At 59.4% G+C, this 19456-nt stretch overlaps 1 protein-coding gene and 1 long non-coding RNA gene across 2 annotated transcripts in view; one reads left to right on the top strand and one right to left on the bottom strand.

Annotated features, from left to right (window-relative positions):
* LOC148595876 (uncharacterized) overlaps window positions 1-19456 on the bottom strand; it is a 355837-nt gene that overhangs the window by 83559 nt on the left and 252822 nt on the right. The window lies entirely within an intron of this gene.
* KCNC4 (potassium voltage-gated channel subfamily C member 4) lies at window positions 3011-17909 on the top strand. Its single transcript, XM_088539785.1, has 4 exons — window positions 3011-3782; window positions 6981-7917; window positions 9471-9656; window positions 17842-17909. Exons 1-4 carry the CDS (start codon window positions 3129-3131, stop codon window positions 17901-17903), a joined length of 1839 nt encoding a protein of 612 aa, XP_088395911.1. The 5' UTR covers window positions 3011-3128; the 3' UTR covers window positions 17904-17909.

Genomic DNA, 19456 nt, shown 5'->3' with positions numbered 1-19456 from the left:
ACGGTGACATCGCGACAGCGACGCGGTGGATGGTGGCCCGGCCCGCGCGCGGCCGGCGTGGCAGGTCCCACAAGGTGGCACTGTGTCACAGCGGCAGCGCCACCGCGTCCTCCGGAGACACGCGGTCCTGCTGGGGACACGGGCCACGTCCCCTCCCAGGCACCGAGGAGAGGGGGCTGCGACCCCCTTGTGTCCCGGATCTTTTGACCCAAATCCTGGGCTGACCTGAACCATTTTATCCCCCAAACTCGCCCCAGCTTTAGGAAAGCTGCCTGCGGCTCACAGAGCGGTGAGGCACCGTGGGGATGTCACTGCAGTACCCTGAGTGCCACCACCTGCCCCTGGGGACAGGCCTGTCCTGCAGGGAGCAGGGCAGGATGCGAAGATGGGGAGCTGCAGGTCTCTGAGGTCCATCCTGCACAGGGTGGTGTTAGCAGGACCCTGGTGGAGGAGCTCCTTGGCTCGGCCATCTCTGCCCCAAAGCAGGACTGTGTGGCCCCACACGGCTCCTGCGACACAGGCCGCCTTCCCCTGCATTCCCTCCATGCATGGAGACCATCCTGGTGCCTCCCTGTGCTCTCCTCGAGGTCAGGCCTGGGGCTCTGCTGCTCCCTCCCAGGTCTGGATGCACCAGGCTGGGGATGCAACTGATGCCTCCAGTCACGGCTGGGGGACAGAGGCACCAGGTGAGCCGAGGGGGCCATGCCCTTGTGGCAAATCCAAGAGTTGCTGATTTCCCATCTGGAAATGGGAAGGCTCCTCCATGATGTCTCCAGGCCCTGCTCCTTGCTTTATCACTCACCTGGATGGTGCCTGAGCTCCCTCCTTCATCTTTGCAGCAGAGACAAGGGAGGTCTCTGCAGAAATGACTCCCTCTCACTCCACAAAGGCCCTTATTCATCAAGCTTTCTATTTTCTCTCTCTCTCTCTTTTATTTTTTATTTTTTTTCATTGCACGGACATTAAAAATCTGAAGGCATATTTAGAGAGCAGGCAGCTTTGGGAGGGTGATGGTGGCGAAGAAGATCCCTTCCTTGCCTGGATGCAACCCAGTCATCTGGGCGGCCACGTCCTCCCCACTCCCTGCTGCAGCGAGGGCTCTCTCGGGATGGAAAGCGCCCTATAAAATACGAGCATCAGGTCGTGGCATTCCTTCATCCCAGCCAAACACGCATTACTGGTGATGAGCTGCTGATGCAAGGCTTGATTTTTTCCAGCATGACTTTCCTAGGGCTCCTGCCCTGGCCACCCCCAAAGCTGTTGGCTGCGGGGGGGAGGGAGAGGGGGGAGCATCAGGAAGGGGACAAATTTGGGTTCAGTGGGTCAGGGACCCTCTGTGAAGGCAGAGGGGGCTGAAGAAGGGGGCAGGTGGGGGTCAGACATCCCAATCCCTTACTCTGGACCAGGGACCTGCTGATACAACTGGGGTCCGGCTCAGCTCCCTCCACCCCAAAAAGCAGCTCTGCGGGGGGCTTGGGTCCCTCCTAGGACCCCAAAATGCCCACGGGCATCTCCTCTTCTCCCTCGCTCCCCCTGCCCAGGGCCAGGGCAGGAGTAAACAGCGCCGGCAGCACCGCGTCCCTCGGGGCTTCGCCTTGGTGACAGCCCCGTCCCTCTGGGCACCCGGGCTCCTCGCCTCCTCCCCACCCCGGGGGACGGGTCTGATCTGCGGCAGCCTCGGGAGATGTAACGGCCCCCGGAGGACAGCGAGGTTTGGGGGGGGGGGTCATGGGGGGCGGGAAGGTCCCCAAGGTTGGGGGTATCTTGAGGAAGGGGCACCCGCCACACGCGGCTGCCCAAGCGGGACAGAGCTGGGGGGGGGCAAAGTGATTTTGGGGGGGGGGGCCGCACCGCGGCTGTGCCCCCCCCCAGGGCCGGTGCCTCCTGACCTGCGGGTGCCGGAGGGATCGCGAGCCAGGGAGGGCTGGGAGCTGCCCGAGCCGCTGCCAAGAGCTGGCTCAGATCCGCAGGCAGCTCCGGGCTGCAGTTGCCTCCGGCGCGAAGCGGAGCTGGGGCGGCCGGGGCGCGCTCTGCTCGCTCGCTCGCTCGCAGCCCGGCGAGCTCCCGTGGCACCGGGGCGCCCGGAGGGTGAGCGGCGGCGGGGGGGGCTCGCACGGGGGTGTTGGGGCGGCGGTGGAAGGGATGGATGCTCGGGGGGGATGCGGGGATGGAGGGGCTTGCGCTGGGGTGATGATGATGATGATGATGATGATGATGATGGAGGGGTCCGCGGCCCCCCCCGGCGGGGCGGCGCCGGCTCCCGTAACCCCGCCGCCCGCTTCGCAGCCCTATAAAAGCCCCGGGCGGCGGCGGCGCTTCCCCCGCCGAGCCCGGCGCTGCCTCCCCCGCCGCCCGAGCCCGCCGGGAGCCGCCGGGGCGCGCAACAGGCCCCCCCCCCCCGCCCCCGGCGCCGCCCGAACGGCTCCCCCCCCCCTCCCCGCACCCGGCGCCGCAGCCCCCCCCGCTCGGGAGGGGAGGGCCGGGCCCTGCCGGGGGGCGGGGGGGCTCCGGGAGGGGGAGGCGGAGGGGGTCGCAGCGTCCCCTCCTCCCCCTCCCGTCGCCGGGCTCGGCCCGGGGGGGCGGGCGCGGGAAGCGCGGCGGGAGCGGGAGGGGCGGGCGGCGGCGCCCGGCAGCCCCCAGCCCCCCCCCGCCCCGGCCCGGGCCCGGCGGCTCTGCAGGTACCGGGCGGGGGGGGCGGGCGGGGGGGACGAGCACGATCCGGCCTGGGGGGGCTGCCCCCCCCCCCGCCGCCGTGGGACCAGCACCCCCCCCCCGGCCCGGGCCCGCATCCCCCGGGGCTCTGAACCCCCTCCCCGCGGGCCGCACTTGTTGCTCCCGCCAGGGCTGGGCTGGCTCCTCGTTTAGGGCGGTTTTATTTTGGTGGGGAGGAGGTTTGGGAGGAGGTGGAGGTTGCAGCCTCCTGTCCCCGTCCCCGAGCTGCCACCCGTGTCCGGCTCCGCTCCCGCCCGCTGGCCCTCACCCGGCGTCGGGGCTGGCTGAGGCCGCGCGAGCCGAGTCTGAGCCCCCCCCGTCTCCCCTTCCCAGTCCCGTCTGTGCCCCCTTCTCCCACCGACTCCTCGCCCGGAGGAAGGGTGCGCGTAGCCTGCATCTCCCATCCACCGAAATCTATGATCAGCTCCGTGTGCGTCTCCTCCTACCGCGGACGCAAGTCGGGGAACAAACCACCCTCCAAAACATGCCTGAAGGAAGAGATGGGCAAAGGGGAAGACTCGGACAAGATCACCATCAATGTTGGGGGCACCCGGCATGAGACCTACAAAAGCACCCTACGGACTTTGCCGGGCACCCGCCTCGCCTGGCTCGCCGACCCTGATGCCCAGAGCAACTTTGACTTTGATGGCAAGAGCAACGAGTTCTTCTTCGACCGCCACCCTGGCATCTTCTCTTATGTGCTCAACTACTACCGCACGGGCAAGCTGCACTGCCCGGCCGACATCTGCGGGCCGCTCTTCGAGGAGGAGCTCACGTACTGGGGCATCGACGAGACCGACGTGGAGCCGTGTTGCTGGATGACCTACCGGCAGCACCGCGATGCCGAAGAGGCCCTGGACATCTTTGAGAGCCCCGAGGCCGGTGGAGGAGCTGGCGGAGAGGAGGCCGAAGAGGAAGGAGCGGGTAGGGAGACGGCCCTGCAACGCCTGGGCATGGATGAGAGGCCGCCGGGCGCTGCTGGGGCCGCTGGAGCTGGGGGCTGCTGCCGGAATTGGCAGCCCAAGATGTGGGCGCTCTTTGAGGATCCCTATTCCTCCAAGGCGGCGAGGGTAAGTGAGGGGCCTCTCATGGGGAGGTGGGACAGGGGCTGCTCTTGGGCTGCGTCTTCATCTCCTTGTCCCCGTGGGTTGCGGGAGGCTCTCCCGCTGGGTCAGCCCAGATCCATCCTGCTGCGGGACCCATCGGCCATCTCCCATCCTATCGGGAAGCATCTCATCCTTCACGTCCTCCTCCCAGCCCGGGCACCCCACAGGGACCTGGGCCAACCCTGGTGTCCAAGGCCACCACCCGCCCCCTTCACACCCCACTCCCTGCCTCATCCAGCCCATCCGAGCTGCCGGAGACACACGATCCCCAGGGAGCGGCGTTGGCAGGGCTGAGCCCTGGCCGTGTTTCAGGACGCTCTAGGACAGGCTGGATTATTTAGTTTCCTCTTGCAAGCTTTTGTGGATCTACGTGCCCAGAGTGATGTTTAATGTCACAGGCTCACAGCAGCAGGGCCAGGGCCAGAGCGCGGGCACGTGCACCTTTGCTTGCAGCATCCCTCCGAGCTGGGTGCAAATCACAGCCCCCGCTCTCCGCACCTGCACCCAGGGGAAAATAAATCAGACCCTGAAGCAATCGAGACCCTGCAGCTTGTCCCATGTGCCCCGTGTCAGCGCTTTTGTCCCCCCACTGCAAGTTCTGCGCGCGGGGGTGCAAGGTCGGTACATGCGGTCTCCGTGAGCGTGTGCAAGGGCAGGTTGGTGACTAGCGCACCCCGCTCTCCCTCTGTGCACATCTTTTGGGGGTCTGGCATTTGGTATCGCAGCCCAATGTGGGCACACGCTGGCCAATGCCATGACCCCCGCTGGGCCCATTCCAGCCCCACTTGCAGCCCCCTTTACCCGTGTGCTGGGCAGCTCTCTTGAAAGCACCACAACGGGTTCATGCAGTCGCTTAAGCTCAATGCAGGGGGGAAACCGAGGCCCAGGCTGGGAAGCCTTAGCTAGAAATCACGGAGATGACCCAACCTCTGCCAGCAGAGACACCGGCCTGCCCGGAGCACTCGGTGGCACCGGGAACGGTCACTGGTTTCACCAGTTCTGCGTCACTGCCCGGGGGCAGGACACCCACGGCCCCATGACCGTCTCTGCAGGCGGCTGAAACTGCAGCAAATTCAAGGTGCTCCTCAGGGCGCTGAGGTTGGCCCAAGGTTGCATGTTGCATAAGGTCTGCTTTGGTCCCGAGAGCTGTGCATCCGCTCGGAACTTGGGTTCCCCATCCATAGCCCAGCCGGGCTGGATTCTGGATTCAGTCCCAAGCTCTGCCCAGCTGGACTTCCTCAGTTTCCCCCTTTTCAATCTGATGTTTGGGGCCCTGACCTCACTTCTTTCAGGACTTCCAGGATAGTGGCATGGGGCAGGTCGTGATATTTTGGGGAAGGGCCATCGTGGGCTGCTGGGCGCAAGTCGGGACCATGCGGATCATGGGCCGGTTCTGCAGCACTTGTTTGCTGGGGCTCGGGGCCGTACCGGTGCTGCGCTGGCAGATGTCCCTGCTGTCAGCACAGCCCGTGGAGCTGGCGGCAGAGCCGGTGCCATCACCAAATATGTCTGTGCCACGCGCGGGAAGCGGGCACGGCGTTCCCAGCCGCCTCTATAAACTCTGACCTTACAGGGCAATATTTTGCTGCCTGCGCGTCCTCCGCAGAGCAAAACACCCGACGGCAGCTCCCTCTAAACATCAGGCCCCGTGTGTATACACAGGGCTGTGTATATTTGAAGGCACCTTCGGAAAAAACCATCTGGGAGCTAGACAGAGGCCAGAGCTGCACGGTGAGACCTGCGGCCGAGCGGGAGCAGCGCTGCTGGCGGCGGAGGCGGCTTCACCCCAGCTGTGAATTTGACTCCTATTTTTAGAGGCTGGTTCTGCTCCCGGGGCGGACTCGGCTCTCGCCTCCGCGGTTCACGGAGCGGGGCTGCTCCGTTGCCTGCGAGCTTCGGTCCTTCTTGAGAGCAGCGTCACAGCCTCAGTATCCTCCTTGCTATATATATACGTATTTTTCCCCTCCTCAGTGGAGGTTTCTCCTTTGAGAGGAAGATTCAGGCTTGACTTCACACCCAGGGGTGCTGACGCTCTCCGTGCCGGGTCTGTGTTGCGCTCGGAGCAGCTTTGCCCTTGGGGATGCTCCCAGGATGCCCGGGTCTCCCCCCAGCACGTTAGCGCCGGTGTCTAGGGCCAGCTTCTCCTCCGGCGTGACTCAGGCCGTCTCTGCTGCTGATTCACTCCAGACAAGGACCGTGGCTGCAGTTTGGAGGCAGCTTGCGGTGCGTGTCTGCCGCGCAAAGCCGGGCGGGCGAGGAGCGTCGCTGGCCACGCGAGCCCAGAGGTCACGTCCCGCCGCGCGTGGGGGCTTCGCGGTGGCACCAGGCAGGGCCCCTGGGCAGCAGCGGGTGCTGCAGCATCCTCTGCTCACGGGAAGCCCAGCCTGGTCCTGAAGGGCAGTACACGGAGGGCTTTGCTGCTCCGAGGCTCTTGGAAGCAGATGCTCTGGATAATGGACTCATCATGAGCTCATCCTGCCAGGAAGGAGGCCTGAGCAGGATTGATGGGGGGTGGCACCAAATTGGTTCTTCTGATGCAGACCTTGATTTCCACCTTGTCCTGCCGGTCCTTCCTCGTTTGCTCATACGCAAACCCGGAGCCTGGACACTGCAGAGCTCGGCTATGGGGGCTTAGGGGTCAGTGCAGGGATGAGCTCTTTGGGCAGGTCCCCTCAAAGCTGCTTTTTCTGTATCATTCCCACAGTTTGCTCTGCGCAGAGGCTGTTACGAGTGTCCCTTCACCATCACGGTCCTCTCCATCACACCTCGAGCCCGTTCCTTCCCAGTACCCATGATAGCGCTTGGAGAAAGCTCCTGGCCAACATCCCCAACTCTCAAATTTGCTATTAACTCCTGGGATGGGTCCAGGGTCCCTGTCCATGACCCTCGGGCTTGGGGAAGAAGGGTGGGAGTTCACCAGGTGCTGTGAGCTTGTTGTGCACACTTGTGTCCAAGGAGGATTTCTCCAACCCCTAGAAGGGGATTAGAAGAGAGGTGACAAATGTTATTGACACCAGATGTATGTCTCAGGCTGCCTTGAGGCCATCATGGCCATTCACAAAATTGAACCAATCCCCCCAAAAAAGTTTGACCACTCTGTCAATCTCTCTGCATGCCCACCAGGAAGTTCAGCTCATGGCCCAGGTAATTTCTCCTTTGCAGGTAGTTGCTTTTGCCTCGCTATTTTTCATCCTGGTCTCGATCACAACCTTCTGCCTGGAGACGCACGAGGCTTTCAACATCGATGTGAACGTGACGGAGACCCTTGTGGTTGGCAACACCACGACGATCCTGCTGACGCACAAAGTGGAGACGGAGCCCATCCTCACCTACATCGAAGGGGTCTGTGTCCTGTGGTTCACCCTCGAGTTCCTGGTTCGCATCATCTGCTGTCCAGATAAGCTTCTCTTCATCAAAAACCTCCTCAATATCATTGACTTTGTGGCCATCTTGCCCTTCTACCTGGAGGTAGGTCTTAGCGGCCTATCCTCCAAAGCTGCCCGGGACGTGCTAGGCTTCCTGCGGGTGGTCCGTTTCGTCCGGATCCTCCGAATCTTCAAGCTGACACGGCACTTTGTGGGCCTCCGGGTGCTGGGCCACACACTTCGGGCCAGCACCAATGAATTCCTGCTCCTCATCATCTTCCTGGCTTTGGGGGTCTTGATTTTTGCCACCATGATCTACTATGCTGAGCGGATCGGAGCCAAGACGTCTGACCCGCGCGGGAGTGACCACACTCACTTTAAGAACATCCCCATTGGGTTCTGGTGGGCCGTGGTCACGATGACAACCCTGGGCTATGGCGACATGTACCCCAAGACCTGGTCGGGCATGGTGGTGGGGGCTCTCTGCGCCTTGGCCGGGGTGCTCACCATTGCCATGCCCGTGCCTGTCATAGTCAATAACTTTGGGATGTATTATTCGCTGGCCATGGCCAAGCAGAAGCTGCCAAAGAAGAAGAAGAAGCATATCCCCCGTCCGGCCCCGCTGGACTCCCCGACCTACTGCAAGTCTGAGGAAAACTCTCCCCGCAACAGCACTCAGAGCGACACTTGTCCCCTGGCAGTAGAGGAGGGGGCAGCTGAGCGGAAACGGGCAGGTGAGACCCCAACGCCCCGGGGTTGTCCAAGGGAAGGGAAGACTTCAGGGAGTCCCCAAGGGAGCGTTTGGTGTCCCCTCAGCCCTGTCTCCTGCCATTGAGAGTTTGGCGCAGAGGGAGCGGGGGACGTCAGGTGCCTGGATATTGTGTGCTGTGTGGGTAGACCAGGATGCTGCAGATCAAGAGCCCCTGGAGAGGGCCGTATTCTGCTCTCTTAATGGCATAGATAAAGTCACCTTGGTATAATTTAGGACATCGCTACCTAACCTGCATCTTCCATACCCTGGCAGAGGTAAGACCATTAGTTTGATTCCCATCTGAGCCTGGCAATGCCCTTGGGGTAGATTTTCTTTTGCTCCTCCCACCATAAATCGGGGGTGGCTTCACCAAAATAGGTAAAATCCATGGATACTCTCTGTGGTCTGACTTCCACTTTTGCTTTCTAGTAAACTGAGCATCTCTGCATGTCAAGGCCAACACTAGTCCAAAGCCTGTGCTTCGGCAGGAGCAAAACCAGCCTCTGGGCGTTCATTAATTGGCCTCACTGCAATGAGCTGATAATTCTGGGTAGACTATTTTTTTTTTCTCTCTTCTCAGGATGAGGTTGGTGTTTATGTGGTTGGAAAGGGCATGTCCCTGGCTTTGCAGCATCCAGCCATGGGCGGTCTTTGGTGGGCAGCGTTGTTTGGGTTGAGCCCCTGGGGAACGCAGAGCCCTGTCGTGATATCATGGCTTGGCCCAGAGGTGCCTTGCCCTCTTTGGCTGGGTTTGCTGCCAAAGGCACCTCCAGGTCCCTGGTTCAAACCCATCTGAGCAGCTTTCTGAGTGGCTTTCAAAGGGCTAAGGGTGACCAGGGTGAAATGAGTTGGCTGGGTGAATATCCTGGTCCTGGTGGGCTGGTACCTGTTGATGAGCTGCCAAGCCCGTTGGCACCATCACACTTGGCAGCACGGAGATGGAGCGGGCTCAGCCTGCTGCCAACACGAGGGATGACATCTTGGGACTGTGCTTTGGGCACGTCTAGGATGGAAACCGGCCTCACAGCAAATAAACACAGATGCTCAGTGAGGAGCATCGGGAGCTCTCAGATCAGGGGACCACATCCCCACCTGCCAGAACGTCCTCTCCGCTAATGAGTCGCAAGAGTCAGATGGCACAAATTAGCACTTCAGCACCACAGTGAGCAGCTGAGATCTCCTCGGCTGGTGTGAATTTTGGAGTGCTAATTCTCACCCATTGGGTGGGGGTCTCAAAGACGGACTGTTTGTTCTCCTGGCTCCACACAGGGTGTATGACCCTCACTAGCCAGAAGAATTGCTGTTTGCTGCCTAGGGTTAAAATATGGTGTGGTCCTGCTTCCCCAGGCTCTGTAAGTTAGTGTGGCCAGGCTGGGATCAGTGTCTGGATCTTTGGGTGTTTTTTGGCCCATCTGCAACCTGGTCCTCTGCTTCCTCCCATGCTCCCAACAAACACTGCTGGGCCCCCCTGACTCTTGGGAGCAGCTTGTCCTGTGGGTTGTTGCCTGCTCATGGGTCTCTGTCATCTCCTCGCAGACTCTAAGCAGAATGGTGAAGCCAACGTGGTGCTGTCAGACGAGGAGCAGCCACTGTCACCATGTGATGAAGAGAAGCGGCCCATGCGGCGCTCCAGCACCAGGGATAAGAACAAGAAGTCTTCCACGTGCTTCCTGCTGGCTACGGGTGACTTCTCCTGCACAGCTGATGGAGGCATCCAGAAAGGTAAGAAGGAGGCTGGAAGTGTCTGCTGGCCAGGGACAACCTGTGGGCTGGGGAAGATCAGGATGGAGCCCTGAGGTTGATGCCCTAGGGGAGAGGATGCTCTAAGCCTTGCTAGTTCTCATGTCCCTCTGCTGGGGTCAACCTCAGTGAAGGGTCTGACTGGAATGTCTGGGTATGGGTTGATTGCATCTGAGGCCATGGTTCATCTCCATCTGCCTGGCTGTCTTCTGCTTCCCCCACCTCCAGTCTCCTAAATATCTTCCTGCCTCTCCATTGGCTTCATCTCTGTCCACCATGTCTCTCCATGCTAGCTCTGCGCCCTCTTGTTTTCTCCTCCCCTGGTGGCCACCATCTGGGAGCTGTGACACTGCGCTGGCCAGGCTGCTGCCCCTGGGGACAAGCCTGTCCCCTTGCTCACCAGAGCTCTGGCTCCTTGCGTTCCTCCAGCTCTTCTCCGCGGTCCTCCTGCAGCCATCTCAGGACAGTGTGGAGGGCAGAGCTCTTCTGGAGAGGCTGCAACTGAAGTTGTCTGAGAGGTTTTCAATAGAGGAAAGAAGATGGGGAGCTTTTCTGTTTCTCCTGTGATCATTTTTGGTGTCTTTGAGCCCTTTACTGGGAAATGAGTGTGCCAAATGCTGCTTGTTTGTCCCCAATACCCCCTAGCTGGGTCCTGGGAGGATGAATCCAGAGTCTACCTTGAGCCATCTGCATATGCCAGCTGCATATCTGATTGCTGGGTTAAGCTTTAGGACTTAGCTTGGTTCTCTAGCTCTTTCCTACCTGTATGTCTAGCGTTATAGGGGTTAATATAGTTGAAGAGCTGACCTGTCTCTACCTCCATGGTTCTGTGTAATCCCTGGCTACTTGTTGGAAGCAGACAGGAGGAAAATGACACATTGCATCTGAGCTACAGATCAGAGCCCATTAGCTTATGACACTGGTGTTTTAGAGGTCCTGTGCGTCTGTGGCTTTTTAGTTGCTTGGGATGATCAAGACTGGAACAGGACGGCTTTGCCTTTGGGTCTGCAGCATCTGGCCCTGGTGTTGGGTTCAACCCCTGTTCCTGGAAGTTTTTATACTGCAGGTAGGAGCCCGCTGTGGTTGCAAGACAGCCCAGCTTGTCCCAGGCTGTCCTGGCTTTCTTATGGCCCCTGGGAGACATTTGGAGGCAATTGTATTTATGACATTATTAGAACCAATTTGGTGGCATCATCCTGGGAAATGAAGGGTTTCCTCTGGTCCTCCTGCCCAGCTCTGTCCCTTTTGCCCTTAAAATGAAAGGGAGGGAGGAGAGGGCATCTCTTTAGCTGCATTTGAGCTTGGCCAGCTGCAGTCAGAGGAACTAGAGTGACGGAAACAAACAAGGATCCAGCCCTGCTCCCTAAAGATAACGCTTGGTTGCAGGAGGCCAATATTTTCTTTCTCCCCTTTCGTGGTGACAGCAACAGATTTGAAAGGATATTTCAGTGATCTCTTGTGGTTGACACCAGTGTACTTCCTGCAAAGGTGTTTTATGTAGTTAAAAACAGACGAGTGTATGGGTTGCTTGTCCTCACCTTGCTGAAAAGCTCCTATACCTGGGGAAGGGAGATCTGGCCTTCACAGGGCCCAAGTGATGGGTGAGACCTACTGGGAAGAGAAAGTCCCTGTTGCTGTGTCCTGCTCAGACTGTTGGTGACAGGCAGGACCCTGCTTTGGGATGTTGAGGTTGGTGTCTTGAGATGCTCTTGCATGGTCCAGGTTTGCCGTGGGGTTAAGGAGGCTCTGATCAGAGCGGCAAGGCAGCATCTTCTGCTCTGGTCAAAAGCCATGGGGAGCTGCAGAGGAGCCTCTCCCCAAGCTCCTGATTTATCTCCTGCTGAGGCTGTTTGTTCTGGTACTGGGATGTTGGCAGCTCTGCAAATTGAGATGAGCTTGGTTCTGAGCCCAATTTGCTGATGGCCATCTGTCAGATCCTGGGACAGGTACTGGTGTCTGTACAAGCTGTGGAAATTGGGAGATGGGGCTGCTTGGAATATGCAGATCTTGGCATCAACCATGGGTTGAGCCCGATTCCAGAGGTTAGTTTCTTCGGGGCAGCTCCAAGAGAAGAGCTACCCTTGTCTGCAGCCCCTTGGACCTGGACAGGGGGGCTCTCATGGTCCTGAGGATCTTGCTGGACTGCAGGGTGAACCCTGTCCTGTGGCATGTCCGGTGGCTTCTAGTGCCTTGCAGTGGTCCAGCCTTGCTCCTCTGCCATTGGGGGCCGCTTCCAACCTGTCACCTCCCTCCAGACCTGGAGTCCTGCTCGAAAATTCCCTGAAATGTGTCCAGCTGGTGCCCAGCGCATGGGTCTGCCATGGCACCTGAGCATCTGTCCTGTTCTTGGATATTGCTGCAGTGATGGGGAGCAAGTGTGGATCACCTTGCCGGGGCCCGCCAGGATGGTGATAGGGCTTGGGAAGAGCGGGAGCGCCTGGAAGCGGAGCAACCTTTCAAGGGGAGTAACAGGCAATTGGGTTAAATAGTGGGAAGAGGATTTCTCTCTTCAGCAGCACTTTTTGGCTTGCTTTCCAAAGCCCAGCACCTTGTGCGCCTCGTTTTCCTCTGCTGCTCGCTAGTAGCATGGGACAAAAGCTGCACGTGGGTCGGCCGGGACCGCAGGGCCCTGCGTGCAACCTGCACCCGATGCTGCGCGTGAGCCCGTCTGCCACCTGCACTAGCCCATCTGCCGCCTGCACTAGCCCATCTGCCACTGACTCGATGCATGCAAGCACGTGCAAGCGGGCCTGGGGCCACGTGCTACAAGTGTTGGCGTGTGGGCACACGGGCACCCGGCATTGCCCGGGCACCAGGGCTTGGTGGGCAAGGGTTAAACCTGGCTGGGCAACCTTAGCTGAGGTGCTGATCCACATCCTATGCGAGCGTGCAGCCTCGCTAATGAGCAGCGGCAATTAGCTCTGCCCCTTCACTCCTCCTTGGCATGTGTTGTCCCAAACTTGTTCCTGTGTGCACCAGTGAGCTGCTTTTTGCCTTTTTCTGCCCCATTTTTTTTTATCAAGTGAACTCTGCAAGAGGGCAAAGACTTAATGCCAAGAAGTGAATAAGGAAATTGCTCTTTGGGGCCTGATTCTGCTCCTGCTTCGGCCACGTGCAGCCAGAAAGCTTTGCTGGAGTCGGTCGCAGGTTTAGGCATCCGGCCCTGCCCACTCTTCTCCATCCCTTTCTCTGCTTTGTGGCTGGGAAAAGCTTTCCTGGAGGAGATGATTCCCCATGGAGGGGTAAAGAGGGTGGAAAACCCTCTGTGCCTGCCCAGTTGGCTGCTGTGCTTAGGAAATGTTTATGAAATAAGTATAGAAATGGATTAAATGGAGTTTAAAGTGGCAGTGCGCTAGAGATTTTCAGGGCTTGCTTATGTCTCAGTATCCTTCTTGTCCATCCAGTGAGATGGGCCTTTGCTGTGCGCCCATATCCCAGCTCCGTGGTGGTTTCGGCACCGTCTCAGGGACATCCATCACGTTGTTTTTCTGCCTTCGGGGAGCCCGTCCCCTTCTCCCTCCTCGCCTGCCCGCGCTGGCCCTTCCCAGTGCTGTGGGAAAGGCTGCCACGACTTCCCGCTGGCTCCCGGCTTTGCGGCGCGCTTGCAAGAGCAGCGAGGGCTGCGTGCCCTTCACCTCGGGTTTGGGAGCAGAGCAGGGAGCTGAGAGCAGATCTCGTGGGATGCGCAAAGCATCTCTAAATGGGACTACTGTCTTTTTTAATATTGGACCAAAAAGTCCAGTTTTCAATGCAGATACTCTATTCCTTTCCAAAAGAGAAAACTATTTTGACAAGGAGATCACTTGTTTCGGGTGGCACTTTTCATTTCAGTCTTGAACAATGTCTAAGTGGGCTTTCCCACATAAGGAACACAAGTATTTGTGCTTTAGTTTAATTTCTTGTGGGGAAAAAATGAGCATGTTGACCCGCTCCTCTCCATGCAGAAAGGTGTCACCAACAGCTAACTGCTTCAGCATGCTTGAAACCCGGCACTGAGGGAATAACTCATTACAAATCACATATTTGCTCAAATCCTGCTTCCTTCTCGTTTGCTTCAGTCCACGAACTCCCCAGGCTCATTCCTCATGCACAGTGAATTGTAGAGCAAAACTCTGCCTTCCCCCAGGATGGCTGAGACCCTAAGCCCAGAGGGCTGCAGTGATTTATTTTCCCCGTCTCCCAAGGCCTGGATTGGGCTGGCTCCAGTTGATCCCCGAGCAGGGAATGGCTGGAGGTTGGCTGCACCTGGAGCAGCTCGGATGCCCTCAAGCAAAACCAGCAAGAGGTTTCCTGAATTCTTTTTTTAGGGGGATGAATGCAGGTGTGTGGGGGGGTCCGCTCCTCGCGATGCTCCGGCCGGGATTTCTTTGCTTGCAGGGTCTCCTCGGGAAGGCACACGGCTGCGCTCTAACCTCACCTCTGTCCCTCTTCTCCACCAAGGCTATGGAAAATCCCGGAGCCTCAGCAGCATAGACGGCGTGGCCGGATCCACGGTGGCCTTGGCCCCCGTCGTGTCGCGCTACAGCTCGCCCTGCCCGCTGCAGCGGCCCTGCTCGCCCGTGCACCCTCTGAGCGCCGTGCGCTCCCCCGGCTCGCTCCCTGTCTCCATATCCCCGCTCCCTGTGCCCATATCCCCATGCCCCTTGGCCTCACCGGGAGAGGAGACCTGAGCTGGGCCGGCTCTGACCTCTGCCGCGCTCTCCCCATCCAGTTTGCCAGTGATGTCTCTTCGAACCATCTGTGTTTTCTCCTGTCCCAGCATCTGGGATGGTGCCTGGGAGTCATCTCCTCTCGGTGTTTTGCCCTCTTCCTTGAAACCTTCTTAATCTTCCCAAAAATGGGGCAATGGCAGGTGCCTCCCACTCTCCATGATGGGAATCCTCCTTCTCGGGGGCCCTTTGCGCTTGGGCAAGGAAGGAAGCGTGAAGAAGGCTACATTGGCTGATGATGCAATACCTTGTCCAAAATGGTTCAGTTCACATCATTTTAGGCCTTTCTTTATTTTAACAGCCTCAAATTTCCAGGGGCGGCAGATGAATAAACCTCTCTTCCTCGTCCCGCAGCAGCTCCCCTCTATTTTGTGCTTCTTTGCCCTGAAGTTGTGCTGGCTCCATCCCTGTGTGCGTCCGCAGCTCTGCCAACCTTGGGGATGCCCCTGGGCTGGTCGAGGCTCTTTCAGCCTTGAAATGAGGTCCTGAGATGTCCATGGGGGTCGGATGGGGGCCTGGGTTGGGTGGGGGGAGCACCTGTGGAATGGAGCCCGGCTGGGATGAGGGATGTGATGGGAAAGCAGCGCTGGGGTCCGTGGAGTGGCTGTTATTAGATGGTGGAGAAAGGTGAGATCTTAAGATATCAAGATCTTAAGAGGTCTTGGACGTCCTCACTCTGAGCAAGATCAAAACCTTGGATTTTCACCCCAATTTCAGGCTTGTTTCTAGCTTGGGTGCCCCAGACCTGCCTCTTTAGAGGGGTCCGAGCCCCTGACTGCTGCAAAACAGGTTGGTTGGTGGCTGCTGCCCTGGTCCTGGTCCTGGTCTTGGAGTTTGTCCTTGCTCTGAGGCAGTGGCCGGAGCCTGGGCCTCCAGGTGGAGGCCTGAAGCATCCCTAGTCCCCCTAAGTCCTAAAGAGATCAAGTTCTTAAAGGAAATCCCTTCCCAGGGCTGTGCTTTTCTCGCTCCTGTAGTGAAGTGCTTTAGTGCACTGTGTGCTTCTGCTCTCCTGGTGGGCTGTGAGTTGCGCTGGGAAGCACCAGGATGCTTCTCTGCTCCAACCGTTGCATCCCACCAGGATCCTTGCTTTTCCTGTGGTGTTTGGGTATCTGAGGATCCTGGCTGGCTGCATCTTCCCATTCCTGGACTGGAAGCACCAGGCAGCGGCTGAGACTTCCTGACTCTGGGCGCTGCGGAAAGTCGCCCTGGATGATTTCCCTGGGATCTGAACTGTGACCTGTGGGTGTTTTTTGGAAATTTTGTGTGGGTTGTGGTAGTTTTGGTGGGGGGCTCATGCCCCTGCACAAGGCTCTCTGGGGGTCTCCTGCTCTGAGCTGCTGCAGCTCCCTGGATTACGTAGCCCTGTCTCTTATCTCCAGCAGTGGCCAAAATTGGATTCCTGGAGAAGAGGCTAAGAATAGAGCAGGCGGATTCGATGCTTCCCCCGAATCTTCTCCCAGCCCCTGATCTATGTTTAGGGAGCTGGAGAGGAGCTACTGTTCCAACGAAGGCACAAGGTACCAGTGAGGAAGGTGCGGTGATTTATTCTTGAAGAACCAAATAAATCAATAGCTGTGCAGCTGCCTCTGCCTGCGGCCTGAAATACCATGGGAAAAAATATATATTTGTATGTGTTTATACATATATACAAAACCTGCTCTGCAGTGATTGCCACTGCAGCCAGCTCGCTCCCGGCTTCCCAGTGGGCTAGGGATGCTCCGGTGTTGGGGAACAAGCGTCTCTGCTGAGTGCTGGACTTTCCATCACAGGGATTGGGATGTTTCCTCTCTCTGCAGGAGGCTGGAAAGCTGATAGGGACCAGGGAGCTCTAACAGCGTCACAGGGGCTTTTATCCATCCTGGCTGCCTTGATGCCGGCTGGATCCTTGTAGGGTCTCAGCCCCTGGAAAAGCAGCTGCACGGGGCAAGCAAGCGGGTGAGTGAGCTCGGTCCCGGGGGCAATTCCCGGAGCTGCAGCCGCTCCAGCACCGTGGGCTCCGGCTCAGGGTAGGAACTGGGATCCCTGCAGCCGCTCCGTCTCTCCGGAGCTGCCCGAAGGAGCCGAGTGAACAGCCCGGCCTGTGGAGCCGCCAGGCGGGAGGTGAAGATGTCGAGAGAGTAATTGCTCTACCCAGAAGCAGTCCCTTTCTGGCGCTGCCAGGAAAAATCCTCTGTGCTCATTTAATGACTAGAGAAAAAAAAAAAGAAAAATAAATAAACCAAGCAGAAGCAAAAGGAGACAGAGCTGAGCTTAAAAACAGGTGCCCTGCAGCTTCATGGCAGCCTCTCCGGCACTGTTTTTAGGTGTTTTTCCCAGGTGAAATGTGGATCCCGGGGGAGCCGCCGGAGCGGAGCGGAGCGTGCGGCTCCTCCGCAGCGCGGGCCGCGCTCCAGCGTGCCGGTGCCGAGCCGGGGGAGTGTTTTGGCTTGCCGAGGTTTCGCAGTCGGCACCTCCGGAGCCGCTTGTCTTCCAACAAGAACCTTCGATGAGCAAAGGAGAAAACATAACTAGACAGAGCAGCCAAAAACCCCGGCGTTACCGCGGGACACGGCGTGCGCAGGGCTGCTCGCACAAGTGCTGCCCAGGGGAAAGCGGGGCTGGACAAGCCCCATGCACTTTCAGGGGGGCATCTGTGTTTCAGGGCATTACTGGCTTGAGCTGCAGTTTTGCACCCAAAAAAAGGCCGAGGAAGGAGCGCGTGGAGCCGATCGGCCGAGCCGGAGCGATTGAAGTGCAGCTGCTGCTGTTATTTATTTTTAGCGGGGCTAATTTTGCCAGGGCTGTGAGCGGGTCCCGCGGGGCGCCAGGAGCTCAGAGCTGAGACACGTCCCCGCGATCGATCGAAGGCAGCTCGAGCCGCTGCTTTTGGGGCCCGAATCACCGTCTGGGGGCAAAGCCGGGGGCTGTGTGAAGCAACATGGGGAGCATCTGTCCCCCCATCCCAGAAAACTGAGGACCCTTTGGTTTCCCCCCCTAAGTCTTGCACCCGGGGATGGGGAGCGTTGGCCCCGCATCTTATCCAGGGCATCGCGGAGCGGCTCCCTCCTGGCGCGGGGAAAAGCGGGTCCTGGCAGAGCCGGGGAGGCGGCGCAGTGACTCACAGCTCCAATCAATGCTAATTAATTCAATGCTAACGAAGGAGGGGGAGTGCGCGAGTGCTGCGGGATATTAACGCGCCGGCCTTGCCGTTGGGACGTATGTCTGGGAAGTGCCAGGGGCCAAGCAACGTTTTGGGATGCGAAGCGGCACCGGACCCTCCGCTGCTCCGGGCCGGGGGCACTCGGGATGCTCGAGTGTGATGGTGGCCGCTTTCCCCATGGAAATCCCCTCCCAAGCCAGCTGCATCCTCCTTGCTCCATCCTCCTGCTCCTGTCTTGTCTTTTCCCTCCTTTTTCCCGATGCCGGCGGGCGCGAGCGGTGTCTAACAGCCTCTTTCCTGCCTGTGTCTTTCCCCGCAGAGAGCCGCCAGGACGCCCTGTCCTCCGCTTACCCCCAGGGCGAGGTGGTCACCTTCTCCTGAGCCCGCGCTCACCTTGGCCCGAGCTCGGCGGTCGCCTCCGGAGCCCGGCGACCGCCTTCTCCGGAGCCTGGCGGGATGCCCAGGCGAGGGCTGCGGGATGCTCTGTGCCGGGGCCAGGCAGCCGGGATGCTCCGGGGATGCTCCCGGGATGCTCCTCGTCTGCCTCCCCCCAGCTTCGCCCCTCTGCCCCCCCTCGCTTCGGGACACCCCTTCCCTGCGGAGACCCACCAGCCGCCCGGACCCCGCGGCTCCGTCCGGACTCCGAACGGGAGCAGGGAGGCGGGGGTCTGTGCTGGGGCTGTGGGAAGCAATAGCGGCGTCGGGGCGAAGCCGCCCGGCTCGCGGTCTTTCCAGCGCTGTTCCCTATCTCCGTGATCGAGGCAATAGCCCCCCGCTCGCCCCCGTCCTGTCCGCATGCCGCGACCTGTCAAGCAGTACTCGAGTCCGAATAAAGACGCCCGCGAGCTGGAGTCAGCTCCCGCCTGCGCCTCCGGCCCTGCTCTCTGCGCCCTCCTGCCCCTGCCACGTCCCAGGTGCCGTGGCCGAGCTCTTTGCCTGGGGATTCGTTTTGACACCCACGTGATGTTCGTTTGCTGAAGACTTAATGAATCCGACCCTCGGAGATGAAGTACTCAGTGTTATTGCGGTGCCGTCATTAGGTTTCAGAGTGAACGCCCGTGGGGATGTTCTTGCCGAGCTGTGCGGCCAGGCTGGCGCTCTGGCCAAGATGACAGCAGTGAGCTGGTTCCCAGCCAGCTCCTGTCCGGCCTCCCGTTTGGTCACCAGCTCTTGAATGTCCCTCGTTCCCTCCCAAAGAGGCCAAAACCCTGCGAGGGTTCGGCGAGAGGAAGCAGCACGGGATGGAGCTGACGGGGTCCCCGAGCTGCAGAATGAGGTGCCTCCTCCATCCCGTGCCACCGCTGGAGATCCGTGGCACGTCCCAAAACTCAGCCGGAGGAAGAAAGCGATGGCCAGAGGACTGAGCGCGTCCCCGGGGGGGATCATCCCGTGTAGGGACGGAGGCGGCAGGAAGGAGGGGTCCCCTCTGCGGCACCGGCGCATCCCGGTTTCCAGGCCCTCTCCCTCATTTCCCTGGGCACCTGCTAGCCAGGTCCTTGTTCTCATCCTTGCAAAGAGCCGTTGGCAGCGGCTGCTTTCCCTTAAGGGATGCGGAGCAGCTCCTTCCTCCTCCCAAAAACCCGGGAAGGGGTGAGACCCTTCCCGCTTTTCCTTTGCTATTACTTTTAATTGGAAATTCCTGGGTTTTGCCACTGCCCGGGGGAGGGGGCTGGAGCAGAGGGAGGCGCCAGGCTCCTAAATGTGCCCCAAAGCCACCAGCAAGGGGCTCAACAGAGGCTGGTGACATCCGCACAGATGGGCAATGTCCCCTGGCTTTGCCCCGTTGCAAGTGAGTGACATCCCTCTGCACGCGGGTCCCCTGCTGCCCCCCCTTCGTCTCTGGTGACACTTTGGGCTCTTATTTTATGGGAGCGGCACTGAGGTTTTGGCAGGGAGGACAAGGGCGGTGCTGCAGGTTTTGCCCAATTTCCACT

Source organism: Tinamus guttatus, unplaced genomic scaffold (genome assembly GCF_059628265.1).
Source record: "Tinamus guttatus ecotype Peru unplaced genomic scaffold, ASM5962826v1 Tinamus_guttatus_pri_ptg000049l, whole genome shotgun sequence".
Lineage (NCBI taxonomy): Eukaryota > Metazoa > Chordata > Aves > Tinamiformes > Tinamidae > Tinamus > Tinamus guttatus.
This window is presented reverse-complemented; position numbering and strand designations above follow the sequence as displayed.